The following is a 20,311-nucleotide window of genomic DNA, read 5'->3' on the forward strand; positions in this document are numbered from 1 at the left end:
ACAAAAAATGTGCAAAACAGGTAGCACACATACTATAAATTCTTTGTTTACAGAATGGACAGTTACAGGTAAGCTTGGGGTGCACAGCAATTTGTTGAATAGCCATTGTGTTTCCAGATGCAAATAATAAAAGTTGTTCTTTGTCTAAAGAATGGACAGTTACAGGTGGATTTCGGGGGATGGTAGTTTTTATATAAGAATGCAAATTCCCAAAATCAGTTTATATTTTGCGTTGTAAAGGCAAACATGTTTTCTTCCGATGTAGAGAATATAGGACAGAATCGAAATCGAATTGAAACAAAAAGATGCATACAACCAGTGATTCTTTGACCTGGAAACAGAGAATAGTAAGCGTAAAAGAAAATATTATCCAATCTTTTATCCCCTCAAAACGTCGATGACAAATACAGATATTTCGAATTCAAACCGGAAATCTGTTTTTTTATTCGAATTCAGTTTTTAAGGATATATTAATTGCAGCAGTGTAATGGTGAAATGCAAATTGTGTTCCGAGTGTTGGATAGCCATGGGCCAAACTTCGACCTGAAAATGTCGAAGGCACTCAACCGTCAAACTCAAATCTGGAAATGTTTCAATTTTGATTATTTGCTACCGAAATATTCACTGCAGCAGTGTAGTTTTCATGGTGCAAACTGTTCTCTGGAGAATGGATTTAATATAAGCCTACTTCAAGCTTAAAATGGATTCTTCTCGAGGGAATGATGTTTCCAAAATCTTAATCAAATGTGAAATTGTGTCATTTAAATTCAAGTTTTGTGAATTGAAATAATGAGACCTTTAAACTACAATGAAGCGCGTTGAAGTGGTAAAATTTTCAGTTTGGACAAAACGTTCTGAGTCATGTTTTGAACGTCAATTACAATATAATGACACGCCCATATTTTTAGAAACGAGAAAGAAATATTCGTCGTAATGTTTTAGGACACCCCAATCTTCGCGAAAAGCAATATGAGTTACACTGAAATGGAGCTTTAAAAAAGTAGAAGAGAGAGTTAGAGACTCCCCGCTTCTGTAAAACACAAAGTGCAACGTATGTACATATTTTTGAACTTATCATGTCTATTGAAGTTACCACAACACATGTTTCGGTCGAACACGTGTTTACTCGGTGTTTATCTAGACCGTCAATTTCATTGGCTATTATATTTATGGAAAACCTGTTCTACAGGTATTCGAACAAACAAATTGACCGTTTTATCCATTTCTAAAGAAATGGGCGTGTTATAAGATGACAATAAACGTTCTAAAGATAGCTCAAAACGTTCCATTCGAACGGAAAATTTTACCACTTCAATGCGCTTCATTGTACTAGTACTTCAATCTTAGGCCAAGTTTTTCTCTTTTTTTTTCAGAGGAAAAATCGAAAGTTAAAGAACTTACAATTAAAAGCAGAAAATGGACAGAAAATGCCAGCTTTGAAAATATTTTCTGAATCAATAAAGTTTTTTAAAGAGCATTTTGAACATTTACTGGAGAAAATAACACTGAGAGTTAAGGAAAATGAACGTAACATGTCTGGAGATGTATCGGAATCTGTTAATGACAATGATGAGAGAAAAGTTGACCCAAAGAACAATGCAGCCTGTTCCTGGTCGGCTGATATATTGTGGGTTCTCACAGTTCCCGCCATCTGGTCTGACGAAGCCAAGCAATTCATGAGAGAGGCAGCTATTCAGGTAACAGGTCATAAACACTGTAATCTTATCAGTTATATTACACATTGAAACACATTGATGTTATATCTTCGAGAGAAAAAAAAAACTTTTATGTAAATACAAATTTCCAATTTAAATGTGAAAAGATGACTGAACTTTCTGATAATTAAAATTCTGTTAGGTCACCTGAGTGACCTCTTGTTATCCGTTTTCGTCTGGCGTCGTGCGTCGTCCGTCGACATTTGCACATTTTCAAATCAATTTCTTCTCTGGAAAAGCTAAGCTTATTAGAACAAATACTGGCATACACCATTCATGGGTGAAGGGGAACAAAAATTGTGAATTTCATGGTACCTGCTCCCATGGGGCATGAGAGTGGGACTTAAACAATAAAATTAAAATTGCAATCTTTTGAAATCTTTACTCCTGGACATCAAGCAGTCAAACTGTTGACATGATTGTAATCAGCATTGAGTTCTCTACCAAAATTGTAATTAAAATTGACGGCCCCGAGATCAGGGGTTCAGGTGCTAGGGCGGGGCTATGTAGGTGCATTATTTCTTTAAAATCATCTCTTCTCCTGGGTATTAGGCAAACTAACTGAGTATATACCCGGTAGTTATGGTAAGGAAGAGCGCCTCTTCCAAAATTGTGAACTTCATATGCATGGGCCATAGGTTCCAGTGTTAGGGTAGGCTCAATTTATTTAATACTGAAAATGCATTAACTCTTTGAAAAACTTCTCTTGGGTATTTAACAAAGTAATTAAGTACATAGTTATAACGAGGAAGGGTGCCTCTTCCAAAATTGTGAATTTCATGGCCCCATGGTCATGGGTTCTGGTGTTAGGACGTGGCTCTGATGATTATGTAGTAAAAAAGGCATTAATGCTGTTAAATCGTTTTTTCTGCCCCTGAGTATTAATCAAACAAACTAAATGCAATTACATAATCGTACAGTCATAAGGAGATCACTCAGGTTTTGCACAGGGCATTTTAACCAGATTTTGGAATTTTTCAGCAACATTGCTGCATCTATCGATTGATTTTAGGTTATACTTCTACGGAGCCTTTATGGTGTTGTGTTACACTCAATTGACTATTAAAGCCTCTGGGCATCATGTTTTGTTGAAGGCTGGCATACAGGACGACCATTTGGTTCTTGCTTTGGAGCCAGAGTCTGCAGCTCTACTCTGTAAACAGTTAAAACTTACTGAAAACAGCAATGCCACCAACATCGAGGAGTTTGAACCTGGAAGCAAATTCATGGTGGTGGACTGTGTAGGTAAAGGCGAAATATTGGAACTGATCCTTTCATAGTGTCACACGTCTTACTCTTGCATGTTCATTAAAAAAAATAAAATAAAAATGCAATATTTCTTTAGTTAGAATGTCATTTGTAAGGATTTCCTCTTCGTTGCACAGAAATCAGTTGGATATTATAAAAATATAAAATAAGAAAAATAAAAATAATTCTACGAATTATTTGTGTTTTACAGATGGAACAGTAAATGTGACATCGTTCGAGGTAAATGAAAACAGCTCATTGAAAGAACTGCACTGTGCTTCGGAGGACACGGAAGTCAGAACTAATTCAGACGAACTCTTCTTTGATTTACTTAACAGCATCTTTGGGAAAGATGTAATAAACACATTTAAGTGCCATTCGCCTTCAGATTGGCTTGAACTTGTAAGAAGTTTTGAAGCTAAAAAACAAAGAATTGGACGCAATTATCCTCACAAAGGAAAAACAGAATATGTGACCTTTTCTAATCTAGGTGATTTGTTCACTGAATATGCCAAATTCAATGAAAACAGATCTGTTGTTTCAAAATTACAAGAAATGAGATTAACGAACAAAATAAAAACATTTAGCAGTGCTAAGTTGCGTATTAGTGAAAACTTCTTAATTGAGAAAGTGTTTCATGGTCCAATAGAAGATGTGACTGGTCATTTGAAGGACCTTTATATCAGAGAAGAGATAACTGATCATATTAATATCATTTTACTCGTGGGCGATTTCTCTGAATGTCCCTTGTTGGAAAAAGCAATCAGGAGTCAATTTCCAAACAGAAAAGTTATCAATCCTCAAGAGGGAAGTGTCGCGGTGATGAAAGGTGCTGTTCTGTTTGGACATAGTCCGGAGAATTTGATGAGGAAATCGGGGCTAGAAATCTGTACAGAGAGCACACGTATCACACGAAAAAGCAGTGCATATTATGGCGTCGCCACTGATGTCCCTTTTATTGAAGGTGAACATCTACCATTGTACAGATCCGTGAACCAAGCCGGGAATATAGTGTGTACCGACGTGTTCAAATGTTTGATAAGTAAAAACCAAGAACTGGTAATAGGGGAAACTTGTATAGAGATGGAGTTTAATTCCCCAAATTTCCAAGAAGCAAACATTGAGATTTATCGCGCCAACAGAGAGGTTCAGTACTGCACTGAAAAAGATTGTACGATGATTGGGCGCATTCTTGCTGGTTTTTCCGATTGTTGCCATCATTTTGAAAGGAGACCACTGAAAATACAGCTACAATTTGGGTTAACAGAGAAAAAAGCTATCGCTATAGATCTCACGACGAACAAATCCTGGGAAGTGAAACTCGACTGCCTTCTCTGATGTGTTTTGGAAGGACCTCGTACACATGTATAATTCGACTGATTTGTTGATGTTCATTTTTATCATAACAAAATATCTATAAGTTTAAAACACGTTCAATAGTGCATCGCTACATTAAAAATGACCAGTCACACATCCTCATTGATTTTGTAACTGATAAAGTACGGATGATTTTAAATTGGCATGTTATGTCTCTTTATATATCAGATTATTTAAAGTTAACGAAGAGGCAGAATATTGGTTATTTAATGCGTTATACTCGCATGCACGTGCATGGTGACCATATACCATATCTTTATACTGGGGTTATTCTGAGAATCAAAACATTTTCTAAAAAAAATATATCAATTTCGGCTCTACATATCATGATATCTAGTATATTGATCATTTTAACATTTCATGCTGGTGCACGTACATCATGTAAATCATGACTATATCATTTTGTTTATACTATTCACACAACTTTATAATCTGAGTATGAAAATATTTCATCAAAATATATAAACAATATTAAGGTCAAGATCTAGTAAATAACTTTAGACTAATTTTTTGGTGCTAGATCCATTATGACGTCACAATCAATTTCAACTTTCTTTTCCCGTACTTTACGGCTTTAGCAGAATTATGTAGAAAAAAGGGTATTTTCATGACATTCAATTTGAATTCATATGAAAAGTAAACCCGATACCTATATTAAATTTGATATTAATTTAAAGAAGAGGCCACGAACATACTAATTACCGTTTTCTGAGAGACTGTAGGCAATCTGGATGTATTTCTTCTGTCGAATATGAAAAAAAAAATCCCATATTCATGACTGGTTTTCTTTATTTTTCATAAAAAAAATGACAGTTTAAAATACAGTTTTTAATCTTGTTTACCCACAAATTATGCCCCGAAACACCTTATTTGACCTAGCTAAAGTTGTAAAGCATCAATAAAGGAATTTATTTCTCAAATTTGATAAATCTGTAGGCACCTTTCATTTACTAGATCTTGACCTTAAGGTACGCTTATTTTGAGTATATTGATCATTTTAACATTTTCTTCCGTGCGCACGTGTATGCATGTGCATGATGACATCCATACTATCAATATATTTTTGTATACTGAGTAACAAAGCATTATATCAAAAAGTATCAAAGTAACTGCTATATAAAATATAGTGTTCATTTTACGCATTGCACGTGCGTGCACCTACTATAGTTTGTGCATGATGACCATATAATATTGCATTTATATTCTAAAAAATATATAACATATATTGAAGTCCTGTTTTCATTTTTCATCAATATACTTAATCTTAATTTTTATTATATAGTCTATTTATATTCCCTATATAATCTATACAAACGCAAACAGTTCATAACACTGCATATTCACCGGATTTTGGGCCGTATTCACCAAAGGGGCAATGCGCGTGCAACGGCATTGTGACGTCACAATCAAAACATCAAACAACGTTGTAAACAATGGTTGCAACGGCCGCAGCGAGCTACGTATCTGAGCAGGAAAACAATTATTCAAACCTATTTCAGGATTATTATTTGACATTTAGACGTCTTACGCATAGCGAAACTCAGAAAGGAAAACACGGAGGTTAGAAACAGTAATAAGGAGACTTTTTTTATTTTCAACTATGGAAGTTCGTAAATTAAAGTGGCGTCGTCATTCAGCATTCAATGTCTTATCTATTCGAATTCGGACTATATAATAAAACAATTATGGACTCTTTTGGTGTTGAATATGGTTTGTTATTCACCAGAAAAATATCCATATTGACCTCGGCTTCGCCTCGGTCAATATGAATATTTTTCTGGTGAATAACAAACCATATTCAACACCAAAAGAGTCCATAATTGTATATTTGCATATTTACTGCACTTTCCAACTATAAACATGTAGTCACCAATTGCATTCATAGCAGCATTCATAGCACTATAGACACAATTGCTTCCACTATGAGCGCAATTGCTCTATCACACTCGTGTAGAACAATCTCTGCTACCCTTGTATCACGTGTGGAGAAGTATTTATACGAAATGTTTCATACGAGGAATAAAAATAAGTTTTTGATAATATTCTTTGAAAAAAAAGGAAATTCAGAATTTTAAAATTGATGATTTATATCTTTAAAAATTCAATTTTGGTCAATGTACTTAATTGCATAATAAAACTTTTTAAAAATTGTAGAAAACTGCCATATCTTTATTTTTTGTATCATGCATATTTGAACAAAGAACGATAACTCTTCACACTTGGGTAATAACATTCAGAAAGAAAAAAATCTTTAACAAGTATATCTATTTCAAGAATGATTTCAGCTATTAAAAATAAATAGAAAAACTAAAAAAAATTATAGAAAAGCATTTTGGAGTAATAATCGTTATAAAAGCATTCTCTTTTTTCATCAGAGTGTTAAATTATTGATTTTCGTCAGCGGGTTTTCAAAATAACGTTGATCGATGACGTCACACTTGCAACAAAACAAAAATGTAATGACGGCGCTGCTTGTATCCAGATAACTGTGTTTGAGAGGGAAATACTTTATAAATATGTTTGTGATTTATTAGAGAAAAGGAGCATTAATCAGATTTACTGATTTTAAAGCCGTATGTTTTTCTTTACTGAAGACAAGAAGCTGCGTCCTTATGTAAGTCAGGATTTCCTCTGATATTCTTGAAAAAAAAATCAAAGAATGCAAATATAAGTGATAAACAACGATTATTCAGTGAACATGGCATTATGAATAGCAATAGCTCGCTAGCGCGCATCATGGAATATGCCAGCAGAGCAATTGCTATTCATAACGCCATGTTCACTGAATAACGTTGTTTATTTCTTAAATAATATTACGTATTTGAAAACCGCCAGTAAATCACTCCTACCTGGAGTTGTCGACTCCTGTATCTGTAAAACACAGGTCAACATAAAATCGGAGTAGTAAACATGTATGTATAAATGTGGTAAATACGACTTCTTACTGTACTTAATTCTATAATAATTGTTTCAATGACAGAAGAGGAAATTTCCGTCTGACATTTAAATGAATATGTAAGTAAAAATTTCAAGATATGCGTTGGCAAAACTTTCAGCTACTTTCGTTTTTAATGATTTATACTTCTGGAAATCCTACTTATATTTACAGTTCACTTTCTTAGGAGAATATTCTTTAAAATTAAATTTTAGTATTTAATACTTTTCACAATAGTTCTTATAAAGACACATTACTGGTGTAGCAAGAGCTCTATCAAGGCTCTGTTGTTACAAGTTACAACTGTTATACCCCTAACAAAAATAATTCAAATATTAATTGCTGTAAAGGAGAAACTTCAGAATACTGGGTTACAGCATATTCTAGAAGTGTTTTAAGGACAGACGAGACGTTCCTCAATAATATATAATTTTTTTTCAAGATTTTGTCATTGAAGAATCACTACTTTAACATGTTTACTCACCAAAAATTGAGGTACCTTACCAGGCATTTGTGCGAAATGCCTGAGGATGACATTTCTTATATTATCCTTTAGAAAAAAAACTTAGTATTCAAAAATCACATTTTTAGTGTTTCACATTTTTAAAAACAATTAGAAACCGGTTTAGAAATAAGAAAGTAATTAAACTTTGTATATTTTCCATACATTATGAAGATATACTAAACAGATATTTGGGGAACGTATCGTGTGACCTTAATTCAGATGTGGATTTTAAAAAACTCCAAAGAACTTTTAGTTTTTCTCTCTCTCGAAATTTAGTTACATCAAAACGTTGATTTTTCTACACCATAAAAATGTGTATTTGTATTCTTATGAAGCAGAAATTGTGCAAAATCTTATGTATGAAAAGAAGAAAACACTTGCTGTTGCCTTCAGCTCGACATTTAGATACATCTACGACGTATTTTGAATTAACAATGATAATTTCCATTCTTATGTCGATACGATATATTCTGGTGAGTTTGAAATAAATGATACTACAGAGTCTGACACATCTGTTTCATATTTGGATATTTTACTTGAAAAAGACGTTAACGATAATCCAACAACCAACCTCTATGATAAGGGTGATGACTTTAATTTTTCTATCGTCAACTTCCCTTTCTTATGCAACAATATACCTTCATCACCTGCATACGGAGTTTATATATCTCAGTTGATTCGATACGCAAGAGCGTGCTCTGTGTATGAACAATTTCTACAATGAGGTAAATTAATTGACAAACAACTTGATGAAACAAGAATTTCAGCAGTCTCGTTTAAAGTAAACATTCTGCTGTTTTAAGTTCTTTGGTCGATGCAATGACCTTGTCAGCAAATACAATTCATCATTGAGTCAAATGCTGACTGACTTTTTTCATACTAGTTGTTAGTCCATTATTTATACACCTAGTTGACGACACATTTTTCCGTTATTTCCCTATCATGACAAGGAGCACACAGGGGTTTGACCGGTCGGCAGGGGATGCTAACTCCTCCATGACATCTGATCCCACCTCTGATGTTTTGAAGGTCCGTGTTTGCTCTGTTCCTATTTTGTATTGTTTTATGGACTATTGATCTTGACTACTGTTCGTTATCTCCATATGTTTCGTAAAATTATTCGTCGCGGTAAATTAAAAAAATGGGATTTTATTTTCTATTTCTCAGATTATATCTTAGGTTATTGTATGTTCTATTATAACCATATGGGAAGCAGGGTGTCATTTAGTTAGCAAATTGCGCATAGTACATCTATTTTTTCATATTTGAAAAAAGTTTATATTTGACTGGGTTGTACACAGTGGTAATTACATGTAACGTGATTTTAAAATTTGATTTGGGTGTTGTGCCAGTATGTGTTAATTTTCCATTTTTCATATCCTTGATAGATACAGCTATAGATGGCTGCAGAGGACACTGACGTCACTCCTTGGCCTGTCGTCTGCGCAATTGACTTTGGGACTACATACAGTGGATATGCTTATTCCATGCGACCTGACTACGAAAGAAATCCCTTAAACATTGAATCCAACCCACCTTGGTTTAACGAAGGACAAGGAACATCGAAAACTCCCACGTGCATTCTCTTCGACAAATCTGGAAATTTTCACTCATTTGGATATGATGCTGAGAGAAAATATGCTACTTTGGCTGAAAGAGCTCAAGAAAAACAGGAAGACGAAGAAGAAGACGAGGATAGTGATGATGAAGACGACAGTGAAAAAGATGAGGAAAATAAAGACAAACCTAAGGAAGATGGATTTGACGATTGGCTTTTCTTTAGGAGATTCAAAATGAAGCTATTCCAAGATGCATCTGTGGCAAGTGATTTACTTTTCCATGAACAATTATTTTCTATAGAACTTTATACCGTAAATCTGGAAATTTTTACGTCGATTTTATTTTGCGAATTCGGGTCAAAATGTTGTTGATTAATTTTTATGTTTCAAAATTTTGCGAATGACCATTGCTTTGTTTACATTTTCTTATTGGTGATTTAGTTTTAAGAAAAATATTTTTGCGAATGCAATGAACTCGCAAATTTGCTAAAAATTTATCTACAACAAAAATTTCCAGATTTACGGTATTTATTAATGTGTGGCTCTAAAAATAAATATTCTATTATTAATATCTTTACTATACATCAAAGGCTAAATGAAAGACCGAGTCTAAAGATAACAATTTACCATATCTATAATTGTTAAAAAAAATTAATTGTTACGTAACGATAATCCATTGAAGACAACAATCAAATTTTTAAAAATTATATTCACAATATAATGATTATAAATTAAAGACATTTAGACCTCTGACTTACCGGGGATATTTTTTTTTTCAGAGGAGAAATCGAAAATTAAAGAACTTAAATTTACAGGCGGAGAATGGAAAGAAGTTGCCGGCATTGAAAATATTTTCTGAAGCTATAAGGTTTCTGAAAGAACATTTCGAAGGCTTATTGGAAAAAGCAACGTTGCGAGATGATAACAATGCATCTAACAATTCAGCTACAACACGTCAGGGTTCAGAGAATTCAAATACTTCCGGGAATTTATCGGAACCCCCCGATGATTTTGATGATGATGATGATAAGAAAGATGACCCAATAGGCCATGAAACTTCTGCATTAGGAAACGAAGACATTTCTTCCTGGTCCGCTGATATATTGTGGGTTCTCACAGTTCCTGCCATTTGGTCTGATGAAGCCAAACAGTTCATGAGAGAAGCAGCTATTCAGGTATTGAAGTAAAGTAACATATTCAAGATTAGAGCACATAAAGGTTTTACTTGTAGACCAACATCAGGTCCTGACTTTAAGAATGATATCCAATCAATGAGGTTTTTGTTTTTGAAGGCTGGCATACAGGACGATCATTTGGTTCTTGCTTTGGAGCCAGAGTCTGCAGCTCTGCTCTGTAAACAGTTGGCTTTGACAAAAGCAGCCCAGGATATTAATATAAGGATGTTTGACCCTGGAAGCAAATTCATGGTGGTTGACTGTGGAGGTAAGAATCTAGCAAATGATTCACCTTCAATGTTTATTGCAAATTCAAATAAATTAATTTTAAAAAGGAAGTCCGGTTGTAAAGATTTTCATTTTAAAAATTTTCTGACATAAAAGCAGCTGTAGTTAATATTTAAGCAAGCAACACGATTAAAGCCAACAATGCATATAATTTACAGGTGGAACAGTGGATGTTACCTCATACGAGGTAAAGGAGAACAGTTCACTGAAAGAACTGCACTGTGCCTCGGGGGACGCAGTAGGAGGTACTAATGTAGACAAACTTTTCTTTGATTTGATAAACAGCATCTTTGGGGAAGATATAGTAAACAAATTTAAGTGCAATTCGCCTTCAGATTGGCTGGAACTTTTAAGAAGTTTCGAAGTTAAAAAAAAAGGAATCGGGAAAGAGAATATTAATAACGAAAAGGCGGAACCAGTCACTTTTTCCAACCTAGGTGATCTATTTAAGGAATTTGCCAAGTCTAACGAAAACAAAAGCGTAGCAACGCAAATACAAGAGATGGGATTAAAAAAGAAAATAAAAAAGTTTAGCAGTGCTAAGTTGCGTATTGATGAAAACTTCTTAATTGAAAAAGTGTTTCAGGGTCCAATAGAGGATGTGACTAATCATTTGAAGGAACTTTTCACCAAAGAAGAGATAGCTGATATTGGTATCATTCTACTCGTTGGCGGTTTTTCGGAATGTCCGTTGCTACAAAAAGCAATCCAGAGTCAGTTCCGAGACAAGAAAGTGATCAATCCTCGAGAGGGAAGTGTTGCTGTGATGAAGGGGGCTGTTCTGTTTGGACATAGTCCTGAGAATCTAGTAAGGAAGGCAATAGAAAAGGGATTGGAAGTCACTCCAATAACCACAGAGAGTATCATACGAAAAAGCAAAGCATATTATGGCGTTGCCACTGATGTCCCTTTTATTGAAGGTGAACATCTACCATTGTACAGATCCATGAATCAAGAGGGGGAGATTGTGTGTACTGACGTGTTTGATTGTTTGATAAAAAAGAACCAAGAACTAGAAATAGGTAAAACTATCATAGAAAAGCGTTTTAATTCATCAACTTCTCATAAAGCAAACGTTGAAATATATCGCGCCAATAGCGATGTCCAATACTGTAATAATGAGGGCTGCAAAATAATTGGCCACATTCGTGCCGTCTTTGAGGATGATTGTTTTCTACCTGAAAGAAGAATATTTAAGGTTCAGCTACATTTTGGGTTTACAGAGAAAATTGCTACCGCAGTGGATCTTACGACGAACAAATCCTGGAAAGTCAAACTTAACTGTCTTCTCTAAAGTGTTTGGGAAATTATATTCAAAGAGTTCGATATTATGTTTACATTTATATTTTTTGTATACAAATTACAATTTGAACTTTGACATATATTTCAGAATAAAATATCGAAACAAAAATATTATAACTGTCTTTTATCGATTCAAAATTTAGCAAATTTTATGTTCCTTAACATTATCGAACTTCGGTACGAGACATGACCCTAATATGAATAAAATATCCTATTTCAAAGGTACATTTTCCTTTTAAAATCGGTGTTTTAATGGAAACGTTATTTATAAGTGGTATTATGTAACATCTGTATGATTCTATCACAGGTATTTAAAAATTAAATTAATCAAACTTTCTTTTCTGCTGTGTAGTTGAAATTTTTCGAATTGGCTTCCTAAAGATGAGTTTTTTTTTTTTTTTTTTTTTTAAAAAGTTCTTAGTACCTTGCACATTTACCCTACTCGTCTTGGTTTTGTCGAAATGTAGCGCCGAAATGTGACAATGCTGCATAAAAATATCATGCCAAATGATAAGATGACGGAGTATTGTTTATCATTTAAAATAGAATATTATTACTATTAATGTGGAGATAACGAACAGTATTCAAGATCAAAAGTCTATAAAACAATACAAAATAGGAGCAGCGCAAACAGGGACCTCCAAAACATCAGAGGTGGGATCGGGTGCCATTGAGGAGTGAACATTTCCTATCAACCAGTCACACCCGCCGTGTGTTCCTTGTCATGATCGGGAAATAACGGAAAAATCCGCTGTCAATTCAGTGTATAATGTACTAACAATTTGCATGAAACAGGTCAGTCAGCATTTGACTCAATGATAAATTGTATTTCCTGACAAGGTTATTGTATCGACCAAAGAACTAACAAAATGATGACTTTTAACGAGACTGCTAATATTTTTGTTTTATCAACTTGTTTGTCAATAATCTACCTCGTTTTAGAAATTGTTCATAAGTAGAGCATGTTCTTGCGTATCAAATCAACTGAGATATATAAACTCCGTACGCAGGTGATGAAAGTATATTTCTGCAGAAGTAAGGGAAGTTGCCAATTGTAAAGTTAGAGGCATCGCTTTTATCATAGAATTTGGTTGTTAGATTACCATAAACGTCTTTTTCCAGTACAAAATCCAAATATGAAACAGATGTGTCAGACTCTGTGGTATCTTTTATCTCAAGCTCACCGGGATATATCGTATCGACAAAAGAAATTACCATTCTTAATCGTCAATACGTCGTCGATATATCTAAATGTCGAGTTGAAGGCCACAGCAAAAGAAATTCTTTTACATTTACCGTCTGAAATGTCGAAATTTTAGGGCTTATTAAGGAATGTTTTTTTTAGTTTTTTGTTTGAGTTATTGGTGTGTGAATCACACAGACTTGTCACGTAGGCATATTTCATGAAGCGCGCTAGCGCGTCATGAAAAATACGTGCAAGTCTGTGTGATTCTCACACCAATAATTCACACTAAACTTAAAAACATTCCTTATACATGTATTTACATTTTACATGTTTGGAAGCAACTAAAATTTACTCAATATTTGAATTTCTCGGTGCCCTATATCGCTGCATTTTTACTAATGTCGCTGTAGCCTCATTGTGACGTCACGTTAACGCTCGTTTCTCCGTGTATATTTCTAAACGCGTGAGTATACACGAAAATGGTTTTCAAATCAATTTCACAATTGGCTCAGTAGAAAAACACAGCGAATGTAAATATTTGAATATGAAAAGCATTTGAACAGATGAAAAATATTGGTAATATTTACTCATTAGAGATTTCAATAAAATTGCGTCATTATTTTCCATTAAAATTCTGGAAGAAAAATTATCATATCAAACTGATCATGATTATCCCTTTCACTGTAATACATTGAATTCATGCGTCTTGTTAATAAAATCTATGAAATTTTAAAAGTTATACCAATATGTAATAAACAAACTTACCGGTAAGTCAATTCGGAACAAATGAAAAAAAAATATTGATTGAAATTAAAATTTCGGAATACAATAAATTAAAGATAAATCAAACATTTGAACTTATTAGCTTTTGTCATCTTTCCAAATACATGTAATTAATTATTAGGTGCTTTTAGTTGAGTAGCAGGATGTAATATTTGCATTCAGGAAACTTACGAAAAATACATTGAACACAGGAAACAAAACGAAACAGGAAATACATTTTTAATTTGTTCTTTAGAAAATATGACATGTGCAATTTTAATGTCTTCATACGCAACAAAATAAAATATTTAAACTTGACAATATTAAATCACATAATTAAACAATCAGTCATTCAATCTAAATGCCTGGAATTACTGGTATAAACTCGGAACGTTTTCTCAAGGTTTGGCTTACACGTACTTGTTATTATGACGTCATTTACGTAAAATGACGCTGATTCTAACCGTTGCTGCTAAATGGACGAGTAGTACCTCAATATACTGAATTTATAATAGTATGAAAATATACTTTTGAAATGAAATCGAGTTCATTGAGCATATCCAATACTTATAATACCGGTATTATAAGTAACATCTCATTTATTTGAAAATTTCATGGCGTCATCGCTTGTATGAAATTCACTTTGTTTATCCATATATTTGTCTGAAATTTTCACGATATTCTACAAATAAGCCATTAAATCTATGCATCTATGCATAATGCTATGCAATAAAAAGATGCAAAAGTTCAATAATTATTTACGTTGAATAGAAGTAAAAGAAAAACATAGTCACAATTTATTAAAATAAAATCGGCCCAAAATCGGCCCCGTGGCACTCGACGCAACTGAACTGTGTGATCGGCCCAAAATCGGCCCTGTGGCACAGAAGTGGTTATAGTCGACTTTTCATATATTCTATGGTAGCTACATTGAGTTGTTAACAAATATAATGTCTTGGCTGATTTGTTAACAATTGCTAGGCCTTCGTTTTTATATTGAATTTGACTGCAGAAAGGAGGTTCTACCAGGACAATACATAGGGCTCGCGGTGGGTCTAGCACCGATCGACAGTGAATGTTTACTCCTCCTCGGCACCTGAACCCGCCCCTGTTATTTCCAGGGGTCTGCGTTTATGCCATCTTCACATATTTGTATTGTTCTTTGACTTTTTTATCACTGTTCTTTATATATTCACATTCTACATGTAGAATTCATGAAGTGTAATAAATAACGAATATATACGAAAATAATAAATAACATTATTATACTTCTGTTAAAATGTTTCCTGTATAAAGTTCAGAAGGTAAAATAGCTATCTTTTATAGTTCAGGCATAGCAAAGCTATACCCCGGGGTATAGTTTTTGCTATCCACCCTCGGAAAATTTTCATGCAATTTTTGCCTCCAATTTTGATTTCCAACGATAGATCTATCTACTGATGATGTCATAATGACTTCAGTAGCATTGTGACGTCATCAGGATTTCAGATTATTCTTGCAGTATTATCTTACTGCAAAAAAATTCAAACCTCAGAAATTATATTATACATCAGTATAATAAAACGCTTATCCACTGTTTGTGAGTGGGATAACTCTTTTATCAAACCCTTGACAGAAACTATTCCCCTCGGGCAAGCCCTCGGGGAATAGTTCTCTGTCGCGGGTTTGATAAAAGAGCTATCCCACTCACACCCAGTGGATAAGTGTATACTATTTATCTCGTTTACAAATCAATATATCCTAAACGGTGAAAAAAACAAAACTGAAAGATCAGATGTTTACTCGCTCACTGCGTTTTTAAATATTTAAAAAAAAGTATTCTTTCATATATCTATGGCTCGCCAAATTCACAAAAAATGAGCTAAACATAGTTTCACACTCGATAAACTAGGTTTATCGGTTGTAAACTATAGTTTACGGGCTGTAAACTATAGTTAACAACGTCAATCTACATTTTACATCTGTAAACCATAGTTAATCTATTTTCAGAACCGTATACTATACTTAACACTGAAAACAATCATTTGCGATTGCAAAACATAGATTATCTGATAAATATATTTTCACGATTTGTAAACTATGATCAACAACTTTTAACTATAGTTAACGATTTTAAATTATAGTTTACAGACGTGAATATATGTTTATCAACAAAATCTATTGTTAACGTTTTATTTCAGACAGATGAACTTAGTTTAGCATCCGTAAACTATAGTTAACAACCGTTAAATATAGTTTTACAGATGAAAACTATAGTTATCGAATTGTTAACTATAGTTCCCGGTTTGTAAACTATAGTTTACAGTCGATAAACCTAGTTTTTCAACTGTGAAACTGATTTTTCAATAATTCAACAAATGTCACATTGTAAACTTCCGTCATTGATTGCAGATCACGACATAATAAAATGAAACAATCTTAATTTATGTTGATTAAAAAAATCTACATTTGCAATGAGTAAAATGATTTAAGGTCAGAAAAATAAAATGCCCTTGAAAACATTTATTTTCATCTTTTGCAGTGTGGTACGAAACACTTTGGTACGATCTAACAATAAATGAGTTTGCAACCTGATACTGGCTTAGTGATCCCTCGTGGTTCCCGAGCCCCTGTATTGGCCTGTAGCTGAGCTCGCAGACTTATAGGTCACTACAACTGGTGTCAGAAGTGACCGATTCTACGTCCAGTTGAAAAATATACATATCCTTTTTCCGTTTTTCTTGTATTTTGATTAGCGTAAGGCAATAGTGTCGAGGAAACTCGGACATTCCCGCGTTTTGTCAAACTTGGTTTCTCGCAGTATAGGAGAAATTAATTTATCAAGTGTGACAATATTACTACGCTACTATTTGACAATCATTTTTAAAATTTTATACTTCTATCTCATTCTCCATTTAGCGTCAGTGTTGATTTTTAATTTGTAAACTTGGGTACGGAAACCCATAGCTGTCACAATTCGAAATTTTTTTTCAATTACATACAAAAATCATTCAAGCAATTTTATTTTGGAGTTTTTGTTTGAATTTCTAATTTCATACGTCATATTATTTTTGTATTCAACCCTTCAATCTTCATATAATCATATTGCATATTATTTTGTTCATGTCATTGTCTGGACCAAAAATACAAGCTTTTCTCAGTAAGCCACAAACAACACCACAAGGGTCACTGTGTCACACACCAATTCTTCTGTCAGACAGCAAAGGTTTTGCTCTTAAAAATAAGACCCCCCTGAGATTTGTCGAGTTTTGGTGCCAAAGTGGCCTGCAAACTGAAAAGGCCATAGATCAACTTGAACACAGATTGGAGTCCAGAGCCTTTGGTTCAGCACTGATTTATATTTGGCTTGGGACTTGTGACATTACCAGAAAAGAGGGGAAAATTACTCAAGTTCGCTGCTGGGACAATACTGTCGTAGATACCATTACCGCACAATACCGAAGAGCCATAACAATTGTATCCAAGTTCCAAGATATAAAAGTGAAATTCATTGAAATACCGTGCTACTCAATTGTGGCATATAATCGGCACAAAGGTCATTCCAATCCAGACTTATTCAAAAGCCAAGACATTGAAATTTGCAGGCAAGTGGAAGCTTTAAATGCAAATATTCGTGCAATAAATTCAGAAATTGGACAATCTACTTTGCGATTTAATAAGGACATAACACGCAGACGCAAGGACACAGACAATCGCAAGAAGAAGAACAACGGTGTAAGGATTTCTTACAAATTTTCTGTTTTTTACGACGGCATCCATCCAGGTACAGAATTGGCCTTGATCTGGAGCAGAAGGTTGACTGAGGACATTAACAGAAGTTGTTTCAGAGTTTTACCAGAAGACATTTTGGACATACAAGTATCTGAGGAGGATTTGAAATCAATAGAATAATGCCTGCTATAAACTTGAATACTGCGTCTTATGAGGACCTAATTGAACTCGAAGGAATTGGTCAGCACAGAGCCACAGCTATCCTTAAACTACGGGAGGAAAAGGGCTTTATAACAGAGGATGACATACGCCAATTCCTACAGGGCACCTATAGTACCATAAGAACTCTATTGGATGAAGAAAAAGTTTCTCTAGACACACCACCACAGTTAATTCAGGCACTTAAGAAGGAATGGGATGACCGAATGGAAAAAATGTCGAGTGATTTTAAGGAGCAAATGAAGGCTTCGCAAGAACACTATGAACTCATGCAAACACAGTTTGAGGAAAACCTTAGAAAAACATATGAGGAAAAGTTACTGAAAATAAATGAAAATGCTGTCGGTAATTTGGCTCCACATGGTGTTTATGGTGGTGGTAATCCATGGATGAAACCTAAAATGGACATCAAAAAGGAAAACACCTCGTTACCTAGTGACAGTGCTACTGCTAATTGTGGCTGGCTTTTGTCTGGCCCGCCCAGTGGGAACACTTCTGCTAAGGTAACCACAGATGGAAATTCACAAAAAGTGAAAAGTGGACAGAAGCCCAATCTCATGACGAGTTATCAAACTATGGGTCCTCCCCCACCAAAGATGGCTACCTTCGATGGAAAATCGGAATGGAATCCATACATTGTGCAGTTCAACATGATAGCGACAAGATATAACTGGAACAATGAACAACGACTGGAACGCCTAGTTGAATCTTTGCGTGACAAAGCATTAAAGTATTACTGTACATGTTCAGCCCAAGTACAGAGCAGTTTCTCATCACTTTGTGCAAAGATGAAAACAAGATTTGGCCAGCGAGATCTCCCTCACACAATTAGGAGGAATCTCCAGGATATCAAGCAAGGTGACCAATCTGTTGATGAATTTGCAGAAAAAATCCAGGAGATGGTAAGTGAAGGCTACCCACAGGCTCCAGACTGTGTAAAAGAAACAATAGCTACTGACACTTTCCTGAAGGGCCTCGAAAATAAAAGAGCAGCACTTACAACTATGGACAAAGACCCTCCTGACCTTGAGACGGCCTTACAATTGGTAAAGGCTGCACTCAATAATCAGAGATTAATCTTAGGCGCTAAGAAGCCAGAGGTGAGGAAGGTTCATTTTGAAGAGGATGACCTTGATAGTGACTTGGGCTTGTTGAATGAATTTGAAGTTAGACCAATACGACCCCAAAGCAGAGTAGACAAACTTTCAGAAGAAATAGCTGAACTCAAAAGTGGGCTGGAGGCGACCAACGCTAAAGTGGATAAAATCATTAACCTAATGAATAAACAACTTTCCACAAGGTCACAATCTCCACCACGGAAAACAGACAGTACTTCTAGTTCTGTTTCCAGCTCTTCACCACTCAAAGCAGCACAGTGCTTCAACTGTGGACAACCAGGTCACTTTGCTAGAGAATGCCAAAGGTCACACAGGTCCCGTTCCCCATCCCCTAGATCACCGAAGAGAGAAACCAGGACTAGTCCAACCAGTTACGACATACGAATGTATGACAACAGTCAAACACATCCATACAACTTGATGCTAGGGATCTCTATTAATGGAAAACCTGTTCAAGCTATTGTCGACACGGCAGCCCAGATAACAGTTATCAGCCAAGCTTTCGCCAACACTTTCACCCCACCCTTAGTTCGTGGAGAAAAAGTAACCATGAAGGGTGCAGGAAATTCTGACTTTATTGAGGCTAACTACTGTAAAAACATTCAGATTTGTATTGGGAACACACAAGAAGACCCAATCACCTGGACTGCCCTTATAGCTGACATATCTGATCCCGTCATATTAGGTCTGGATTTTCTAAAGGCACAAAATGCTACCATTGACCTTAATGAAATACAGATAGTCCTTGGTGGCAAACGGATGAATGCAACTCTACTAGATGCAGGAGGTAAACAAGTTCAAATAGCTAGAGTGAAATTAAGTCAAAAAGTGAGAGTTGAACCATTTTCATCAGTGCAGGTTCTTGGCCATTTGGACCAACACATAGCTGGTACTTTGGTTTTCAAACCATGTCATAATGTTAAGGGATTGCTTTCACCACATGCTTTAGTTGATAACAGTGATCAAGTGCCAGTCCTCTTGCGCAACTTGTCAACAAGACCAGTTAAACTTCAGAAAAATGTAGTGATTGGGACTGTTTCTGAAGTGGACCAAGTCGCCAATGGTGGAATACTACAAGACCACAGCAAGACAAATGAACGTTTTCCTGTCGAATTACCAGACCACTTGATAGACCTAGCAGATAGATCAACAAGAGATCTAACCTCAGAGCAAAGTCAAAGTGTTAAACACCTTCTTCTGGAATTCCAAGA

At 34.9% G+C, this 20,311-nt stretch overlaps 3 protein-coding genes across 4 annotated transcripts; all 3 read left to right on the plus strand.

Annotated features, from left to right (window-relative positions):
* Positions 1–1,333: 1,333 nt before the first annotated feature.
* On the plus strand, positions 1,334–3,227 carry LOC134250432 (heat shock 70 kDa protein 12B-like). The gene is made up of 3 exons (XM_062732801.1): positions 1,334–1,697; positions 2,810–2,956; positions 3,175–3,227. Exons 1-3 carry the CDS (start codon positions 1,428–1,430, stop codon positions 3,184–3,186), a joined length of 429 nt encoding a protein of 142 aa, XP_062588785.1. The 5' UTR covers positions 1,334–1,427; the 3' UTR covers positions 3,187–3,227.
* A 291-nt stretch (positions 3,228–3,518) lies between these two features.
* On the plus strand, positions 3,519–4,301 carry LOC134250396 (heat shock 70 kDa protein 12A-like). Its single transcript, XM_062732748.1, has one exon. The coding sequence runs from the start codon at positions 3,519–3,521 to the stop codon at positions 4,299–4,301; it is 783 nt and encodes a 260-aa protein (XP_062588732.1).
* Positions 4,301–12,189, plus strand: LOC134250429 (heat shock 70 kDa protein 12B-like). 2 transcript variants are annotated; one of them, XM_062732798.1, is made up of 5 exons: positions 4,301–4,328; positions 9,169–9,600; positions 10,119–10,514; positions 10,632–10,782; positions 10,961–12,189. In XM_062732798.1, exons 2-5 carry the CDS (start codon positions 9,181–9,183, stop codon positions 12,094–12,096), a joined length of 2,103 nt encoding a protein of 700 aa, XP_062588782.1. In that variant the 5' UTR covers positions 4,301–4,328; positions 9,169–9,180; the 3' UTR covers positions 12,097–12,189. The 2 variants fall into 2 exon arrangements, with proteins under 2 accessions (XP_062588782.1, XP_062588781.1); XM_062732797.1 differs by lacking the exon at positions 4,301–4,328 and adding an exon at positions 7,198–7,355.
* The last annotated feature ends 8,122 nt before the right edge of the window (positions 12,190–20,311 follow it).

The sequence above is a fragment of the Saccostrea cucullata genome, unplaced genomic scaffold (genome assembly GCF_032062105.1).
Source record: "Saccostrea cucullata isolate Sc308-1 unplaced genomic scaffold, CSIRO_AGI_Scuc_v1 ctg102, whole genome shotgun sequence".
Lineage (NCBI taxonomy): Eukaryota > Metazoa > Mollusca > Bivalvia > Ostreida > Ostreidae > Saccostrea > Saccostrea cuccullata.